We start from the raw sequence: 20599 nt of genomic DNA on the forward strand, positions 1-20599 counted from the left end.
GCCCCGACTCCATCTTGAACTAACTGTGTGGTCACGTGACTGCTCTGGCCCTTGTGTGTGTGTGTGTGTTTGTGCGCGCATACATGGCTTCATTAGGTTGTGGGGACATTTTAGAAGGTCCTCACAACTTTAATGGGCTGTTTGATGGTTAAGATTCTAGTTTACGGTTAGATTTTGAGTTTTGGTTGTGGAAATGGTAGGAGTTACGCACTTTGTTGTTGTCATATGGTTATATCAATGAGTGCCCTCACCGATAGAGAGACACGTTTGTGTGTGAGGGAGAAGTGTGTGTGTGTGTTTTGACACACAAAGCCCATGGGCTCTTGTCTATCCCGGTTATACTGAAGCCGATATACAGTTAATCGGTAGACCAGTGTGGAGAATATTACACCGGATACTTTCAGCACCAGGAAGTGTTCGCAGGAAGTAGTTTGCTCCCGTGTTTGAGTGACAGCTGTGCACTGGTGACAGCCCACACCGGGACGGCGGCCCCGCAGAGCCGAGGCGAGACTTAAGATGGCAGGTAATGGTACTTTTTAAATTGTATTTTCTTCACTATTCTGACGCTCAGTTGGTACTTAAAACGGTATTGTATGTTGACTAGAGTTAACTTGGGGAAATAACATTACTCGCTTAACTGCATGTGTGCTTTTCCCTGGCGAAGTGTTAGCCTCAAGTCAAGCGAGAGGACTGGACGAGCTGTTAGCAAACTTAGCACTGCTAGCTAGCTAGCTAACCAAAGCTACTCAGCGGTATCGAAATTGGTGACTTTAAGACCGCATTAGAACGTGTAGCGTATCCGTACATGTGTGTATCACTGTGCATAATTGTATACCGTGTATTTAAACACATAAACGCGCCTTGGATGGTGTTCATTTTCGAAATATTGATGTACTAAAGGCTGGCGAGGTGACCTAGCTAACGATAGCCAAGTTGCTAAAGTCATTTTCAGCCCTAAGCTGACCAAATCCTCCTTTATACCAAAACAAAGGCGACATGTTGTGCTTTATCATGCTGCCTTTTCGTGGCAGTGTGAAACCATTCGCAAATATTTATTCCGCTCGTGAGATATAATGTTTAATAAATCCTGCCGGGATTGAAGTTGTTTTTGTATAGTACATTCCCTTGCTTGTCCAGCTGTAAACACTGACATTAGCCGTCCCACCACGTTTCTCGTTTATTCTGTGGCGTTCTCTTTCTTACACTCCCATGTTGTTGTTTTATAAATTATGGCGTGCTGTCAGCACTTAAAGAAATTATGAAAGTAAATCTTTTTTATCTCTTTTAAATTATTTTAGGGCGTTGAAAATCACACTTAAAGACTATTTTTCTGTCCATTTTGACTGTATGATAATGGGGGGCACGGCTGGAAATAATATTAAGTCTACTAAGTTGTTCCCCCTAAATATTGTATTTAAGTTCATCCGTTCGTTATTGACATTAAAGCTGCAATAATTGCCCGATCAATCACATTTTAATAAACCTGAACATTTAAGCTGAAAATGAACTTCGGGGTTTCATTTTATGGATAGTAAACTGAATAGCCATTTAAATTATTGGTCCAACAAAATATGACATTTTGATGTTCGACGGTAGGAAAATATAATAATAATAATAATAATGCATTATATATATACAATATGATTGTGATTTTTTTTTCCCCACACACAATTTCCTGGGGTTTTGTACAAAATATGATGCAATGCAAAAACGGGTATTAATAGATTTAATAACCTTTGTTTTCATGAAACCCCCCCCCCCCCCAAAGTAAAGATAATTGAACATTTTACTTTGTCCCCCTTAGAAATTTGTAACTTGTAAACCTGCCATCACATAACTTTGTTGATTGTATACAGCAGAGTTGTGTATAGAGACATGAGTGATAATAAGTGATGAAATTGACAGTGATGTTAAAGTGTTTGCCACAATTGAAGCCCTGCCTTTCTAACCGTCTTATCCCTGCAGGTCTATCTTTATACTTTGAAGATGGCCATGATGATTTGGATGACTGTGAGTAATCCATCTTATTTAATTTGTTTCAATCAAACCCCATTAAACATTACCTGTTTGGAAGGACTAATTTATTGCATGATCTATATTTGAACCTTCATTTTATTTCCCTTCATCAAGGGGATGGGAGGTGGGCTGGGGGTTACTTTGTAGTGTCATCTTTCTGGGCAACCCCATTAACCCATATGAAATTCAAAGCTGTCAACAACATTTCAAGGTTTTGCACCCTTCTATTATTAGCAGTTATACAGTCCAGGAATCCCTGTCTGTGTTAGCACAGTGATGAAGCAGTGTTTGGGTCCATCTGCAAAGCCAGTATGTATTTAAGGTTGGATGATTAAATGGAATAATCAGTTGGCCTCTCTTCTATATTCACCCTTCATAGTCCTCATTCGTGACATTTACCATGATTCAGTAGCATCAGCATTGCACTGTAATTACTGTGGATCATCTGTCAGTGTCCGCAGTATGAGATTGTTGTTATTGTAGGCATCATAGATGTGCTTCTTGCATTATTCAAATTTTTGGGGGTCTAAAATTATTTTTCTTTCCCTTCTGCAGTTGGATTTGATGATTATGGCTCAGAGTGTGACGGCATTCGCATTACAGCCTTCCTTGATGCAGGACAAGACAACCTAACCCCTCTCGGGAGGCTAGAAAAGTACGCCTTCAGTGAGAATGTTTTCAACCGGTAAGTAGAAATCAGTGCTCAGGCAACAGCAAAAAGGTGTTAACAATGTGATGTATACAGTGCATGGAGCAGTATGCCATGTAAGGCAGAAAAGATTCAAGTATTTGCCACGGTGTAGCTTGACCTGCTAAAACTTTTACAAGAATCCCTGCTGGCTGTTGGGTTTTACACTGCACTCACATGTCCACAGCAGAGGCTTCAACTGAAAAACTGCTCGTTAACTTTGCATGGGGTGGTGACACGTGTTGCTAGACTGCACTGTGGATCCGATGCTTCACCTTGCTCACGTTTCATGGGGCATATGTTAAGAAATGTTCATTTTACCAACCAGTAGTGTGAGCATTGGGCTATCGAATTACAGTATGCAAATGTTCTATGACAATTACTAGCCAGTCGCAAATCACATTTATACATTTGAGCCCAAACACAACATCATCCACATTAGGGGTGAGTAAAATATAGATTTGGTGATGTATTGTTGTCCTTGTGCAATACTATAATCGATACACCAGGGCAAATCAATATTTTAGTTAATAAACTAAGGTGCTCTAATGTAATAGGTTTCCTGCCAGTTTAACTCTCTGAGTGTCACTACGTAATGTCTCTTCACGGTGGCACCTCTCAAATGAATGAAGGAAACTTGGCCAGGAGTTATGTGATCGAAGAAGAAGACGGGAGCAGAGAAAGCTTTGTTAAGAGATGCCACTTCCAAGTTCAATATGTTGACTTTATGCACTTTCTTCTCCGTGTTGTGAATAAATAGAGAGATCCTGCACTTTTAACTTTCCACGGATGTTTTGTTTTCTTCAGTTAGACAGATAATGTGATGTATAGCTACATGATTGTCGTGCAATATATTGATTATCACGGAATCGTCGTATTGTGATATTATTGGTATTGTGGACCATGTATCGTGTATATCGTGAATTGAACTCTCGGACAAGGATGTTCTTTGACATTTTATTGACATTGGACAGAGTCGTAGACACTACTTGGCCATCGCTTTAGCAACATCAGCAACTCTTATTACAAAGTCGGCCAATGCAGACATGGCTCTTCTGATTTGTGATAGTTGCTACCACCACCAACCGGAATCCTTAAAACATTACGTGTGCACTTGCAGTGTTAAAGATAAAATGATTGAAAACTTAATGGTAAATAATTTGTTGATTCTAATGTGGTATTTAGGTTTTTTTAACGGTGCAAACTATATGCAAAACTCCTGAGAATGTGGTTTGTACAATCAAAGTTCCTCTGCAGACATTTAATATTGTTCTATTGTCTCCACATCAATATGTTTAGTGTCTGTCTTCGTGCTTTTCTTGTTTAGCTTTGCAGAGTTCAAACCCTCCTCAGTTTCAACCGCATGTGTGTGAAGCATTTGACAGCTATGTGCTATGCTGTCTACACTCAGCGCTTTGCAGGCATGGGCAGGCCATCTATTAACTTGAAGCTCCTGTTACTTTCCAGGCAAATCGTGGCACGTGGCCTGCTTGATGTGCTTCGGGAGTTCAGTGACAATGAAAATGACTTTATCAGTGTCATGGAGACAGTCGCCCGAATGTCAGAAGATGGAGGTAGATGTCTTTTCCTGTTCATCTGATAAATCTGGCACTACCTTGCATTAGTCTTAAATTTTATTTTAATATTTTGGACTGTCAAATTTACAAATACAAGTATGCCTTGTAATGCACACAAAAATATTTGTTCTTCATTTGTATTGTGTGATGTGTGTTCTCAGAGCCCACAGTGCGAGCTGAACTAATGGAGCAGGTTCCGAATATTGCCATGTTTTTACATGAGAGCCGGCCCAACTTCCCAGCCGCTTTCTCAAGATACTTGGTACCAATTGTAGTCCGGTATCTCACTGATCCAAATAATCAGGTAGGTTTCAAATGTTCCGCTTGTCTATCTGACTTGTAAAACAAAACTTCATTCTTCACGTTTACATGCACAGTTTAATTGAGCGAAGGCTGAATAATAACCAAATTATTGTCTTAGTCTGACTAAAATCAGACTTTTAACATTCATGTAAACACACTGACTGACACAGCACCTGTTTATTTTTTGTGTGCTGTTTGTTATTTTTCCAGGTGCGGAAGACAAGTCAGGCAGCTTTGCTTGTTCTGCTGGAACAGGGCCTGATCTCTAAAGCCGACATGGAAACTAAAGTATGTCCAGTTCTGCTGGACCTCACAGAACCCAGCAGTGACGATGACTACAAAATAGAGGCTGTAGCTGTAAGAAAATCCACTTGTCTCAATAAATCAATGATATAGATCCTTAACTTCTTTTAAAGCTTTTCACTTCAAATATTCAGCAGGCAGTAAGTTGTGATGACACTAATGACTCCCCATATGTCTCCTCTTACAGATTATGTGTAAAGTTGTCACCATGTTAAGCAAAGACACAGTGGAGCATCTACTGTTGCCACGGTTCTGTGACCTGTGCAGTGATGCCAGACTTTTCCAGGTTCGCAAGGTAACAACATCCAAACTATGTTTATCGTACAATACTTCTAATAGCCTCATATTACTTTTCTGATTGTATCTGTTGTTACAACCAAGACGTTTTGAGCTAAACCGAATATGTTTTTGTTTATCCACAAGGATAAATTGACAGTTTGTCTTAATTCTGTTTTTGCACATCAAAGTAGCCTGTCTTTTCTGAGGAATGTTAATTATTTTCTGTAACTGGTGCCAGTTGGAGAAGAGTTTCTTTTAAAGAGTTACAAATGTGCAAAATGTGGTGCATAGTTGTACAGCTTTTTATAATATAGGACTATTATCCACCACTTGTCTTCTTAATCCTGTGACTTAGAATAGGTTCAATATGTTTTAACCACCGCTGCATGATTAAGTGACTGCACACGGAGGCCTCACAGAGAAAATAGACTTATTATTTCTCTGATTTTTAAATGTGGCTTAAAATAAAAGCATTTTTTAAGAGTGGAAAGGTGAAAAGGTCAACTGGAAATGCATTTTTGCAAATTGCCTTGTACATGTTATGGAAGCCATGTAATCTTACAACCTGGCAATGATGATGCTTTTTAAAACTGTATTCCATTGCTTTTCTACATGTTTTATTGTCACTTTACTTAAGTCATAATGCTTGTGTTATACATTTTCCCCAGGTCTGTGCAGCAAATTTTGGAGAGTTCTGTTCTATTGTGGGTCAGGAGGCTACAGAGAAACTACTGGTGAGAGACCTGAGAGTCAATTTTCCTCACATATTTTAGCGGCATTATGTAACTCAGTAAAACGTTTAAAATGCAAATGTTTTTATTGTGTTGGGTTAGCTGTAATGGTTGTCAACTGTCATGCTCTCCACAGCCAACTTGCTGAATTTCTGTGCAGCTGACTTGTTTTTTTGCTTTTGTTTTAACACAGATGCCCAAGTTCTTCGATCTGTGTTCGGACAGTCTATGGGGCATCAGGAAAGCTTGTGCCGAGTGCTTCATGATGGTCTCTAATTCCACCTCTCCAGAAGTGCGACGCACAAAACTTTCCCCCCTGTTCATCAGTCTTATTAGTGACCAGTCCCGCTGGGTAAGATGCACAAAAGAAATTGCAAGTCATACAATTGCTTAAGATTACATGCACTTCAATGTGTAACTTCCCTTTTTACTCTGATGAAAATCAAGCCATGGTTGCTTAGCTGCTGTCAATTTCAGGCCTCATGACTGTATGCAATTCATGTTCCTGATTTTCAGCTGTGCACTTTTAGATGTCAATTTCTAATTTGCATTTTGTGTCCTTTTTTATGGTTCAATAAGAATGAGTAGAGTAAAAAAATCAGGCAATTCTACATAAATTTGAACAATAATGACAAAACATTGAAGCCTGTGGGGTTAATGTTTTTGCAGACTGAAGACTCAACATGCTTCTATTTGCATACTCAATTTTTTGGCCAGCTTGTACTAATGGATATGTTAAATCTTGTCTGTTTGTGTATCCTTCAATTTACAAGCAGAGCTGCATGTGGTTCAGTTGCCCTCATTTAATAATAAATACAACCTGTTCTCAAAATGGTGCCCAATTTAATGAATCCCGTTAAGCAATGCCTCAAATCAATACTTTCCACACGTCTTTATCAGCTCAGTCATCTGTGAGGCACTTTGAACTGCACTAATCTTAATTGAAGTTGCTGTAAAATATAGTTGGGATAACTTGGACTAACCAAATTTGTTAAGCCGTTGCCCTAATGCACTTCTTTGGAATGTCGTTGAAACTGAGAGATTCCTTCCTGCTCTACTAACAGGTGCGCCAGGCTGCCTTTCAGTCGTTGGGACGTTTTATCTCCACCTTCGCCAACCCTTCCAGCACAGGTCTTCACTTCAGAGAAGATGGAGCACTACTAGAGGTCCCCAGGGTCACATTGGATGGGTAAGTCCGCTGTTACTATTATCTTATGTCACAGTTGGGTGAAGGATGTGTGATTATTTTTGTAGTTGAAATTCATGTATCAGGCCAGACTGTAACACATGGTAGTGCTACAAAAGTATGAGTTTGTGTCACTATGAATGCATCATTGCGACATTGGCCTAATGAGTCATGGTCATAATGTACAGGGCTTAATCAGGAAAGACTGGATTTGTCTCATGCTTTAAACATTTAGAATAATTTCACCTTTAAATAGCTTTTATGTTTGACTAATTTAGCTCTTTTTCTCAGATGCAGAAAAAAGTGCTCTTTCGACAGTGTCGCTATTTGTCAGCAATTATAAAGAGGCTACTGACCTTGTTGTAAATATTTACTTTGGCTTTTGTTTTCACTCCTTACAGCAACTGTTCCCTAAACACCTTGAACTGCTCCGACATCAGCAACTGCCGCACAGCGAGAACCATCGCTCACACACCTCCCAACCAGGATGGACGTGCAACACCATCGCCAGAGCAGATCTCGATAGCTGACAGTGAAAACATGCACAACTTTGATGACAACACTTCTGTATCTGCGGAGATGCAGGACGTTTTCAGCCACATTGTCTCAAATGACAGGCCTGTGTCGACAAACAACACGAATAACACAAAAGAGATGGACCAGACAGATGAGAACTTTAATTCTTTCAACTTCTGGAGGTCTCCTTTACCGGATATCAGTGGGGATCTGGAGATGCTAAGTTGTCAAACATCAGAGGACGTGAGGCAGGAGAATGAGGACGATGAGGAGGAAGATAATTGTCCTGACTCCAAGTTAAGTCATGGCAACGCTACTAGCGACCAGATCCAGAAAGTTTTAGACTGTTTGCAACCTCACATGGACGACCCTGATGTACAAGGTTAGTTTTTGTGAATTATATTTGATCATCTGTTGTCATATTTAGCATATTTCTCTAAGTGGGGTTTTGGCAGAAGGATTAAGGAGCAAGCTTTGCATCTAATTTGTCTAGCGCAAGTCCAGGTGTTGTCAGCAGCTCTGAAGGCAGCCCAGCTCGACAGCCCAACAGACGACAGCCTAACTGAACCCCAGCCAGAAGAGCAGCCTGAGAGTGACACTGAGAACCCGTCTGAGGAGAGCAAATCTGAAGAGGTTCAGTCGGAGAGCGAGGAGAGCCCCACAGAAGAGGAGCAAATCATAGAGACGCAACCAGAGTCGAGCCCTGTCCAGGAGCAAGGAGATGAAGAGACGCAAACGGAGCCTCAGGAGGACCAGGAAGACTCCCCTCGTAACTCACCTGTGCTAGTACGAGACTATTTTGTATATTGCAGTATGAATAATTCAGCTTGTACACAAACTACAGAGCAGTATTTATCCCAACTAAAGCACCGTTGTAGGATGGATAGATATATCACAGAGGATCTGGCTTTATAATGTTTTAATGACCCTGAAAAATTAGCTTTGATACTTAAATCAACAACACTGAATGTTATGTTTGGGAGGAAAGGGAATGTGTATTTCCTACATGTTTGTTACTGGACAGCATTGGTGAGCCATAGTGATGTTGAGGATGAAATGTTTTTGAGGAGAAAACTGAAACTCTCATGCTTCACTCAGTTGTGGCAATGGACTTAAGCTTTATTTCAGGTCCTGTTTATTTACAGAAAACAAATTAAAGAAACACAAAAGTTCACTTCTTTAATTGGCATAATTGTTCTCTTCTGGACTGAGCATGGATATTTGTGTTTTTCCCCAGGAGTCTGAACTGATAGAGCGTGTGGAGGAAGAGGAAAAGGACGACTTGGCTCACAGCCCTCTGTCTGAGGATAAACCCAAGTTCCAGGTCAGTAAACACTGCACTATTCATCATCTAGCATCGTCTATTTTGATCTGCTCCCCTCTGTTCGTATTGATTAGCTCTGCCTAGGAGTCGGCAAGATATAACACAGGTTAGCCGCATGTGGTTAGAAAACATGGAGACACCAGCCCCACGACTAAGTCTTTCAAATTATTGTATATTCTTTTGCAAGTATGCTGCACATTTTACCATACATTAAGAGTGTTTGAATGTTTAACAATTCAATGTTTCTGCTCTATAGTTCAGTTCCAAGTCTTTAAACGTAAGATTTCACACAAAAATTAAAAAGCATTGTAAACAATTCAAATAAATGTTTTAAAGGATATCAGCTCGTTTTTGTTCCCGTCAAAATCCCCAGAAATATTGAGAGTATTTTTAGCCCATATCACTCGCCCCAGGCTCAGACATGGATTGTTGTTCCTCTTGTGTCTCTAGAATGTAATTCCTCAGCAACTGTTGGATCAGTACCTCTCGATGACGGACCCGGCCCGGGCTCAGACGGTCGATACAGAGATAGCCAAACACTGTGCCTTCAGCCTGCCGGGAGTCGCTCTCACTTTGGGAAGACAGAACTGGCATTGCCTCAAGGACACATACGAAACCCTAGCTACTGATGTGCAGGTAAACGGAGAAATGGGAAACCAGGAGTGTAATTGTGGTTGTTTTTTACTGCATCACAAATGCAAGCCAAATGGAAACATAATAATTGATGTTAGTTAAAATACTAAAATTAATTTTCACTTGAATCTATGGGGTTTCTGCCTAATGCTGCTTATTTAGTCATATATACTATGACAGAAAATGAACTTTTCTCAATAGCAATTCATTAATTTGTTTCTTCTGTTGAAAAGCCAAACAACCAGCAGTAAGACTAGGAATGTGCATTTTACAGAGCGTCCCTGTTATCACACATTTTGATCAGGCTCATAAACTCGTACATAGAAAAATTATGTAAATAAAACGAAATGGCATCTTGTGATAGGATCACATTAGAGTGCTTGTGTGTGACTTACAAGCCGAAAACAATAACAGCCTTGTTATTGCTGGCAGTAATAATATGAGACATCTTACGTTTAAGTGAGCATGTTCCTGATAGTGGACACCTTTTCTTGACAGTGTAAATTGGACTTAAGTTAAGACTCATTGTTTAAGTGCTTAAGCGTAATCCCACCACTGAATATCACTAAAAGTTTAAAGTTAATGAATCTTCTTCATTAATGTAATTGACTGAATAATTATGTGTATACGTAAGGTGATATTTTCGTATTTAAAGAAGCAGCCTAAGTGGATTTGCTCCCATACAATTATGTTTCTCTCCTTCCTACCGCCCTCTCAGTGGAAGGTGCGTCGTACACTGGCCTTCTCCATCCATGAGCTGGCAGTGATCCTGGGAGATCAGCTGACGGCGGCGGATCTGGTTCCCATCTTCAACGGTTTCCTCAAAGACCTGGACGAGGTCCGCATTGGTGTGCTCAAACATCTGTACGACTTCCTCAAGGTAAGATTTATAGATTCCTCCTCCAGCTTTTCCAAGTCCACACTTGGAGAGTTGGATTGATGGGTTTGGGGTTTTGTTTTTCTTCAAACAGCTTGAAAATATTGTTTGACTGCCGTTACTGCCTGCTGTTGGATAACTCGGTTAAATCGCGTGTGTCTCCCTGTTGCAGCTGCTGCACGCAGACAAAAGGAGAGAATATCTGTACCAGCTTCAGGAGTTCATGGTGACGGACAACAGCCGCAACTGGAGATTCAGATATGAGCTGGCAGAGTACGTCTTATTTTTTCTCTCCTACGCAGAAGGGATTTTGTGATAATTACCTTATACATTTTCTAGCAGACTCATAATTATTCAAACTTTTAATCAGTCCCATCCTCCCTTCAGCAAAATGGCAGAACTAAATCTTGCTTTATCACTGTGTGTTAGTCTTATCTTGTAGTCCTTGTTATTTACATTTATATTGTTCTGCCACTTACATGTTGTATAACTCGCATGTTTCCTTCTTTTCCTGTCTCCCTCCAGGCAGCTGATCTTGATCATAGAGTTGTACAGCCACTATGACGTGTATGACTACCTCAGGCAGATAGCGCTCACACTCTGCTCTGACAAAGTCTCGGAGGTCAGGTGGATCTCGTACAAACTGGTAAGCTTACAGCACATGGTATTGCTTTTGTGTGTGTGTGCGCCTGTGGAGGGAACATCTGGTTTTGAAAAACACTGGCAGTGTGTGAGAGATGGTTGTCAGCAAAAACAATAGAATGTCTAAAACAAAGGGGAAATGAGTCATTAGAGAATAGTTGCTGAGTCGCGTAGACGGCTTCAGTTCTTAATTAGTAAACAAATATTGTGACACGTTATTAAACCTGTCACACGTTATTAAAATTTCCTTGATGAGAAAGACTAATTACCACTGACTACTATTATCAGTGGTAATTAGTCTTACATATAACAAACCATTAAGCCACACAGTAGGTTTTTGTATGGATTAAAATTAATTATTGTTTTTTGTTGTTGCTTTCTGGGCAGAATCAGACTAATTTGTTTCCAGTCTCATTAATCAGGATGATGAGCATTTTTGCTAAAACTTAAAGTGGAACTAGACTGGAAGTTCCTATTAACGCTGTTTTTTTGGTGTGTATCTGCGTCATTACCTTGTTTATGAAGCCCTGAAGGTTCTAAACAAACAGTTCAGCCACTGCTGAGAACGCTGTGTTTATTGTAATCTCAAATCCCGTAATAGTTACGTAAACAGCGGTTCTCCTGAACAGGCGATCGTCCTGCTCCGGGCACATCCGGTTGCGTACAATGAACCGCAGAAGAAGAATAACGTCCGTTGTGGAGGTGTTTCAAGAGCGTCGGTGTCTTCTGACTCCGGGTCAAAGTCATGAAAGGGACTGTGGCGGGGAGTCGTGACAAAGCTATTTTTAAACACTGTTAAAACAATGTTTTGATAATGAGGAGCAGTGCGTCCACCGTTCCAGAGGGGGGAGCTGCGCTTCTGAGAGCGGGTGTGCTGAATAGTACTGGCCAATCACAAGACTCTGTCTTCTGGGGGTGAAAGTTCACTCTCAAACATCGAGGCTAACGAACATCGTCAGAAAAGAGGATTTCAATCGACTCGTTTACAGCAACTAGGAGGTTTTTGACCATAAAAACAAGTTAATATATGTAAGTAGACCTCCATAACCAACATAACTGTGCAACAGGACCACTCTATGCGACCTTTAAAACTACTATTTTAAACACAGGTGACGGTGTATTTTGTGACTTTCATACTGTAGACGGTTTCAGATGTGGAAGTCCAGTGACTGACATTTTTGATCTTGTGGATGAATTACTGTTTTTTTCTTTTAATGTACCTCTTTATTGTGCTGCCTTCAGGTTGTAGAGATTCTCCAGAAGCTGTATGCATGCGGTGCTGATGATCTGGGCCTGAACTTCATCAACGAGCTCACCGTCAGGTTCTGCCACTGTCCCAAATGGGTGGGGCGGCAGGCCTTTGCCTTCATCTGCCAGGTCTGTTGTGTTTTTCTCTCATTTGCTTTACGTGGGCATAATGAAGCAACAGCTTCCGTGTCCTCTCCCTGCCTGTTTTTCCTGCTGTGTGAGTGACTGTGTGGTCATTGTTCAAAGCCCTGCTGGCAAACTGAAATAAAAGCAAACATTTTAATTGTTGCAAATTAATTCTTGTTGACAGTTAAATGTCATTTCCTGTGGATTGCTTCATTGAAACAGATCAGTTGGTGTCTTAAACCAACTTTTTTTTTTGTCTGAGAGGATCTTGACGTGCGTTATCTTCAGGCTTGTGTGGTCTGTCACAGCAGCCAGTTTGAGTGATTGTCTGTCTGTCCTCATCCTCTAGGCTATAGTGGAGGAGGACTGTATGCCCATGGAGCAGTTCAGCCAGCACCTCCTGCCAAGCCTCCTCAGCCTCTCATCAGACCCAGTAGCTAACGTCCGTGTACTGGTGGCCAAGGCTCTACGACAGAGTGTCATGGAGAAAGGTACAAGTCCCCTGTGAAATTTGATGAAAGAATCATTGCATTTTTACAACACACTCTATTAAACATTTGTCAAATGAGTCAATAAGATAATTATAAGATTCGATAAGATGTTTATGTAGGTGATGACAGTTGGTTGTTGTGTAAATTAGAGCACTCTAGATGTGTTGTAGGTGCTTCTACTCTTCATTAAGATGAAAGATGTAAATAATCGTACACATAGCTGTGTCTGTGTTGAATGATGACAGAAATGATGTAACATTTGTATGCTGTGTCCTTCATCTGAAAACAATACTGTAGTGTTTGTGTATACAGCAGCAGTGCAAGTGAGGACAAGAAGCAGTTTATCGCATCAAACTGTTCTTCTGGCGCTTCTTTGTGTTTTCAGTCATAATCCAATCCAAGTTTTAATTTATCAGAGGATATCGATTCAATTAGTTCCCGATTTTTGTGCCTACTATTCAAGTATCGATTTTTAAAACTCTACAGTAACGCTAAACTTTAAAAACGGAGGCACTGGTACGCTGGTTATTTGTAGCGCTGCTCTTTTCGTTAAATAAACGGACCGTGCCAGTTCAACTATAGGCGCGCTAACAGAGCTAACTGGTAAATGGTGCCTGCACGTAAATATGCCGCCGTTAACCTCCATTAACGTGCCCTCTACTACTCTTTATATAAAAAATTGATTCTGGGAAATTTTATATCGAGTAACTGAGAATAACGATTCTTATGTGAATCAATTTTTTTTTTTTTTGTTTGGCACACCCCTAGTTACTATGTCTTGCTGTTCTACGTGCTCTGTTCCATCTCACTCACACATATACCGTGCAGCTTGTTCTGGTTTGTAAACCTAAAGGTGTCTTGTGCTTGGTTTACAGTGTACTTCAAGGAGCCGGGCTGTGCCTACTCTGACGAGCTGGAAGAGACTGTGATGGCGCTGCAGTCGGACAAGGACCGCGACGTCCGCTTCTTTGCCAGCCAGGACCCTAACAAAGGCTTGATGGACACGGCCTCTTTGACCTAGCCTATGCGCTCCAACTCGTGTTACAGCCCACCTGCCTGTCTACCTACCTGTCTGACTGATACACAGTCGGCACAACTTGCAACACCAGCACCTGACCAGACCCCCCCCCCCCTCCAACCCCTGACCACTCGCCTGCTGGGCAGACCCGCACCAAACTTCATCGTGTCAGATGTTCAGATTAAAGTAAAAAAAAAAAAAGCGTGAGCATGCTCAAACTATACAACAACCCAGTGTCTGGTTGGGCTCTACACGGCACACCTTACATCCATTCACAACACACAATGCATGCTTCTCAGCATTTTCAGGAAATGAGCAGGACTCAGAGGTCGGCTGCACCGCTTTGTAGGAGCTGCCGCTTTTTTTCGCCTGAATATTTTTCTCGCCCTACACACTAATATCAATGACTCAATCCTTCCCCGGCCACAGATTTGTAAAATTACAACAGGCTCTTTTTCTCCAAAGCTAACTGTAAGCTTGATTATAAAATTTCTGAATTGATTTTATTATTCCTTGTTGCTTCTTTTTGTGGATTTCTTAACGAACAAGCGGGCGAGGCCTGCCCGACTCTGACATGTGCACTAACTCAGGGGGACTCATCTGAAACTAAACAGCATTATTAGCTTTTGTGATAAGCAGCGGCTCATGAAACCTTTTGAAAAAGAACTACAGCTGTCTGAGCAACAGACCAGCCAAACCAAGTAGCTCTGCTGGTGTGTCTCGCATCATTTCTTCTCTAATGCCTCTTGTCCTCCATCTTGTGAATTGTGCTCTGGGTTATTGTCTGTTTCTGTTCTACTTTTTTTTTTTTTTTCCTCTCTTCATTTGACCGCCTGAGCCACTGAAATCACTACTGTTGCATAGAGGGAACAGAGACTCTGCCACTCAGCGTAATGCTTGATTAACACCATGTCTTAGACGCGTTTTTTTGTTTTTTTTAAAGACCTTGATCACAAACTGTTGACTCTCCCTCTCCCCAAAAAAGTCTGTTTACCAAAACACTTCTCCCGAGCATCAGGTGACGATGAAATACCTCTGTTTGGACATGACTGGCCAGTGTGTGGTTCATGTAGAGAGAGAGAGACGAATGTTCTTGATGGGTGATTCTGTGGCGTCAACTTCAACATCTGAACAAGGGCTCTTAACGATGTGCCACAGGGTGACGTCAAACTCAGAAGAGACAGAAGGCGAGCTCACTGTTGGCTTATGCATGCATGCCCCTCTTTGTGTATAGTCTGTTCCGGTTTTTAAAACGTTGACCTCCTGATATGAATTATGTGACCATGGTAGCTTTCAGTGGATCTGATGGACCAGTTGAACAGTAGGATAAAGGAGCAGCCGTATTAGGAGACTGAAAGACAACTGATGTATGAAGTTTCTGGATATTTTGCTACTCTTTGTACAGTGTGAACCTGTGGAAAACAGTATATGTTTCTGGAACCAAGGCCAGTTAAGTCAGGTTTTTAAACATGGAGATGTGTGAATACTGGGAGCAGTCACCAAGTCACTTTTTTTTAAGTCTCTTGTGCTTGTTTTCCCTCTGTTGTAAATTATATCACGCTCGATCCCCCTCTTTTTTTTTTTGAACATAGACATAACTTGAGGACTGATGTGGTGTGTGCTGTGCATCTCAAGTCTTTCTTCCTTCGAAAGGAGAGATCACTGCAGTAATGGCAGTGTCTGCTCATCTCAACTGTCTGCGATTTGTGTCCATCTCATTTTTATGTAGTAGAACAGTTAATATATACATTTTATGAAAATTATTTTTCTTTTTCAATTATGCACCACTGTTCAAAGATTTTATATCCTAACTTTACAAAATTTACAGCCTTTGTAATATTCAATGGTTTCTTTTAAAAAGACATTTTATGTAATGTTATTTTTAGTATTCTGTAATTAAAATGATGAAAATTAGAACGCTATGCTTTGTGTTTTGATTTACTGACCACTCTCTGCTGAATGTTACTGCTTTTTGACAAAATGTTTTCCTTGTCTTTTATCAGATAAAAGTGAAAATGTGCTGCCTTTTTTTTTCCTCGATGTTTTACATCATCTGCCTGTCTTTTGGTTTTAGGCTGTGACAGAGCTGTTTTTAGACAACATCTCAGGCTCCAGGAATTTGGTCTGTTCAAGATTTAATGTGTAAGAGTTGGTGACATCTAGTGGTGAGACTGGATTGTAACCCCTTCCCTTTACCCAAGTATGTTGGCCTTCACATCCCAGAAAGGATGTCATTCTTCTTGTTTTGTGTGGTAAGCTTCTGCTTCAAAATGCAAAAAGCACATAGTGGCTGATTTGTAGAAACATGGTGGCTATAAAAATCTATTTTGTTAGTAAATTCTCAAGCCATTATGCACTAAAATATACTTGTATTGCATTCTACCTTTAGAATACTGATTAAAAGGTTACTTGTTGTAGTGTCTTTTAAAATGGCGCTTATGAACAAAACAAAATGTATTTATTTTTGTTAACCCAAGCATACAAAACCCAAGAATACCCAGATAAAAACAAATCTAATATTTCTAATGCTGTATGATAAATTAATTCAATACTAATTATGTCCCTGCAGATGAAAACTGCTTAGACTGATCTCCTGAACAGCAGCAGTTTGCGGTCCCACACAGTTCTGCCGTAGCTCTGGATGAGCTCCATGCCGCAGTGTCTCTCCAGGTGTTCCCTGGCACTTTTAGCCACGTCCCCGCGAATCTTCAGAGTCTTGAAGACGTCAAAGTCCGAGCGGCCCAGCTTCCTCAGCCGCCGAGCCGCAGAACGGTAACACTTCCACGGCTGCGCCTCCAGCAGGAGATGCTGGCTGATGGAGGCCAGGCGAGAGAGAAGCTGCAGCAGGCCAGAGTCTCCGTGGTTCAAATGGACCCACATGGTGACAGCCAGGCACAGGCTCAAGTGGAATTGAGAGCAGCCGTGCTGCTCCAGGTAACGCTGCAGCTGCTCGGTGTCTGTCGTGACGTCCAGAGGGATGAAGGAGATGCTGCGGGGCAGAGGGTTGCTCTGCTGAGCTCGCTGGATTAGAGCCTCGTCCAGGTCGAAGCCCAGGAGGTGAACTCTGCTCTTCTCTGACTCGTCTTCACTCGCAGGCTCCTGCACCACATGCTTGTAAAAGGCTACGCTCAGGTCCTGCCGTTCACAGAGGGAAACAAAGAGAGCACTTTTAGACACAGAAGGATGTTTAATAACATACACTTAAATTCAGCGTTGTTGTTGTTGTTGTTTTTTATTGATGATTTGTTGTCAGTCTTTCCCTCGCCTTGAAAAGCTGCTCATGCCTAACATCACTGTGTTCCAAACCTTGAATTATTTAACAATAAGCTTGAGTCGATATGAACATTCCCTGTTATCCTAACCAAAATAAGTGGGATGCACAATATTTATTGCAATGTCTGTGATATGTAGAAGAATTTTAAGTTTAGTAAGTTATGTTTTCGTAACAGTATTTCTTTTTAATGTTTTTAATGACGTCACATTGGTGTTCTCTATATTCATGATTTTTCCACATAAAAAAATCACAATTTATATGGAACGATATATATTTTTTTTATCGCACAATAAAACCGTAACCATTTATAGAAACTATTGAGGCAAGTTGATATTGTACTGGATTACAGTATGTAATGTAAGCATACGAACATGTCACATGCAGGAAAACTGTTGGTCGTTTTAACTTTAAAAAAACAACAACAACAACAATGTGCTGCTGTTTGACTCTCGTACCCCAGAATTACAGCCCACGTCCAAAATGAGCGTGTTCTCTTCCCCGCGGTTGTAACCTAAATCCTGGAGGAGAGAAGCGGGAATCAGACTCAGACGGTTCTCTGGAGGATTAAAAGTGTAGTAGTTTATGAAGTTTCCATAAGGAGCAGCTCCAGGTTCATTTAATTCATTTATTTCATCTACCGAGTCGCTACACGCTGCCATTGTAGCTGTGTGCGTCTCTCAAATGCTTCCGATTGGGAACCACGGATGAGCAGTCACGAACCATTCATTTACTTGATCACAATATTATTTTCAGGTTGTTATATATTATTATTTTTCCCTTTGTTTTTTTTCAGCTTCCACGAATATCACATTCGTTTTAAATGACAAATGATTTAAGCAGCAAAGAGCTATAGAAGCTGGTTTCCGCCACATGGAATAAAAATAATACATGCCCAAGTCATATGGCTAGTCTAGCAATGCCGGCTCGGTTTATGTTGCATTTCAACGAAAACAAAGTATTGACTCAACGTGGGCGGAGTCATCACTGCGCGGCTGCTTGAAACTGCGGTGACTTCGTTTTTTTTTCTCAAAAAAGATACACAGTATATATATTCCAGATGAATAGTTATTATTCCAAACGTTTTTTTTTATTTTATTTTTTTTTTTTTTCAAATTTTGGACGACATACTGTAGTATGACTTTTCTGTCACATTTTGGACCAAAATATTTTTTTCAAAAAAAAAATCAAATTTTACATACTATATACGACATACGACATACTATAGTAAGAGTTTTCTGGCTGAGTGGTTTTTGCCGTATCATTTAAAGTCATTTTGGAGTGCTCGTCTCCCTGGGGTATACCAGTTTCGAATCCTGTCAGTGACAAAGAGTTAAGACTTGTTGGTGTCATTTTGGACGACATAGTATAGCATCACGTACTACATAGTATAGAATGACGTTTTTGTCAATTTTTGGACCAGAAAAATGTTTTTCAATAAAATTGTCAGATTTTGGACGACATAGTATAGTATGATGTTTTTGTCAAATTTTGGACCACATTTTTTTTTCAAAAAATGGTCACATTTTGGACGACATAGTATAGCAGGGATCACCAACGTGGTGCCCGCGGGCACCTGGTAGCCCGCAGGCAGCCAATACGGTGCCCGCGGGCTCACTTCACTTCACCTCACTTGCATGTATCCATATGATGGCTCAGTAAAATATCTTTGATATTGTTTATAAAAACTGATAATCGTTAGGAGTAAGCACTGGAATGAATGTGTATGCAGTTGAATGCATAATATTAATCATTTAAATGGTAAACAAAAAAAAAATGTTAATGTGGTAGCCCTCCATATTATTTTTTACCCTTAAGGTAGCTCTCATCTCAAAAAGGTTGGTGACCCCTGTAGTATAGCATGACGTACTACATAGTATAGTATGACATTTTTGTCAAGTTTTGGACCAAAAAATGTTTTTCAAAAAAATTGACAGATTTTGGACGACATAGTATAGTATCACGAACTACAAAGTATAGTATAACGTTTTTGTCAATTTTGGGACTAGAAAAATGTTTTTCAATAAAATTGTCAGATTTTGGACGACATAGTATAGTATGACTTTTTGTAAAATTTTGGACCAAATCTTTTTTTTCAAAAAATGGTCACATTTTGGACGACATACTATAGTATCACGAACTACATAGCATAGTATGACGTTTTTGTCAATTTTTGGACCAGAAAAATGTTTTTCAATAAAATTGTCAGATTTTGGACGACATAGTATAGTATGACATTTTTGTCAAATTTTGGACCAAATTTTTTTTTTCAAAAATGTATCACATTTTGGACCACAAAGTATAGCATGACGTACTACATAGTATAGTATGACGTTTTTGTCAAGTTTTGGACCAAAAAATGTTTTTCAAAAAAATTGACAGATTTTGGACGACATAGTATAGTATGACGTTTTTGTCGAATTTTGGACAACATACTATAATATGAAGTTTTTCTCAAATTCTCGACAACATTAAATATTTTGACTATTCTGACAAAACAAATACTTTATAATTGGCTGAGTGGTTTGTGCCGTATCTTTTAGAGTCATTTTGGAGTGCTCGTCTCCCTGGGGTATATCAGTTCGAATCTTGTCGGTGACAAAGAGTTAAGACTTGTTGGTGTCATTTTGGACGACATAGTATAGCATCACGTACTACATAGTAAAGTATGACGTTTTTGTCAAGTTTTGGACCAGAAAATGTTTTTCAACAAAATTGACAGATTTTGGACAACATAGTATAGTATGACGTTTTTGTCAAATTTTGGACCAAATTTTTTTTTCAGAAAATGGTCACATTTTGGACGACATAGTATAGTATCACGTACTACATAGGATAGTATGACGTTTTTGTCAAGTTTTGGACCAGGAAAATGTTTTTCAAAAAAATAGTCAGATTTTGGACGACATAGTATAGTATGATGTTTTTGTCAAATTTTGGACCAAATTTTTTTTTCAAAATATGCTCACATTTTGGACGACATAATATAGTATCACATACTACATAGTATAGTATGACGTTTTTGTCAAGTTTTGGACCAGAAAAATGTTTTTCCACAAAATTGACAGATTTTGGACAACATAGTATAGTATGACGTTTTTGTCAAATTTTGGACCAAATTTTTTTTCCAAATAAATGGTCAGATTTTGGACCACATAGTGTCGTATGACATTGAGGTTGATGACATAGTATAGTATGACGTTTTGGTGACATTTTAGGCTAAAAAAAAATGTTATCAGATTTTGGACGACATAGTATAGTATGACCTTTTTGTCAAATTTTGGACCAAATATTTTTGTCAAATAAATGGTCAAATTTTGGACGAAATAGTGTAGTATGACATTGAGGTCGATGACATAGTATAGTATGA

The 20599-nt window shown here is 39.9% G+C and overlaps 2 protein-coding genes across 2 annotated transcripts; one reads left to right on the forward strand and one right to left on the reverse strand.

The window, feature by feature from the left end:
• Positions 1-459: 459 nt before the first annotated feature.
• ppp4r1l (protein phosphatase 4, regulatory subunit 1-like) lies at positions 460-15834 on the forward strand. The gene is made up of 20 exons (XM_083892706.1): positions 460-523; positions 1966-2010; positions 2572-2701; positions 4172-4278; positions 4443-4585; positions 4795-4941; positions 5075-5182; positions 5835-5900; positions 6091-6249; positions 6962-7086; positions 7485-7981; positions 8093-8385; positions 8837-8923; positions 9374-9559; positions 10275-10436; positions 10606-10706; positions 10959-11079; positions 12318-12452; positions 12799-12940; positions 13816-15834. Exons 1-20 carry the CDS (start codon positions 517-519, stop codon positions 13959-13961), a joined length of 2907 nt encoding a protein of 968 aa, XP_083748832.1. The 5' UTR covers positions 460-516; the 3' UTR covers positions 13962-15834.
• Positions 15835-16538: 704 nt separating this feature from the next.
• Positions 16539-17891, reverse strand: bcdin3d (BCDIN3 domain containing; the record flags this gene model as incomplete). The annotated part of the gene is made up of 2 exons (XM_083892617.1): positions 16539-17093; positions 17688-17891. 2 exons carry the CDS (start codon positions 17889-17891, stop codon positions 16539-16541), a joined length of 759 nt encoding a protein of 252 aa, XP_083748743.1.
• Positions 17892-20599: the final 2708 nt, after the last annotated feature.

Source organism: Microchirus variegatus (genome assembly GCF_963457635.1).
Source record: "Microchirus variegatus genome assembly, chromosome: 7".
Taxonomy (NCBI): domain Eukaryota; kingdom Metazoa; phylum Chordata; class Actinopteri; order Pleuronectiformes; family Soleidae; genus Microchirus; species Microchirus variegatus.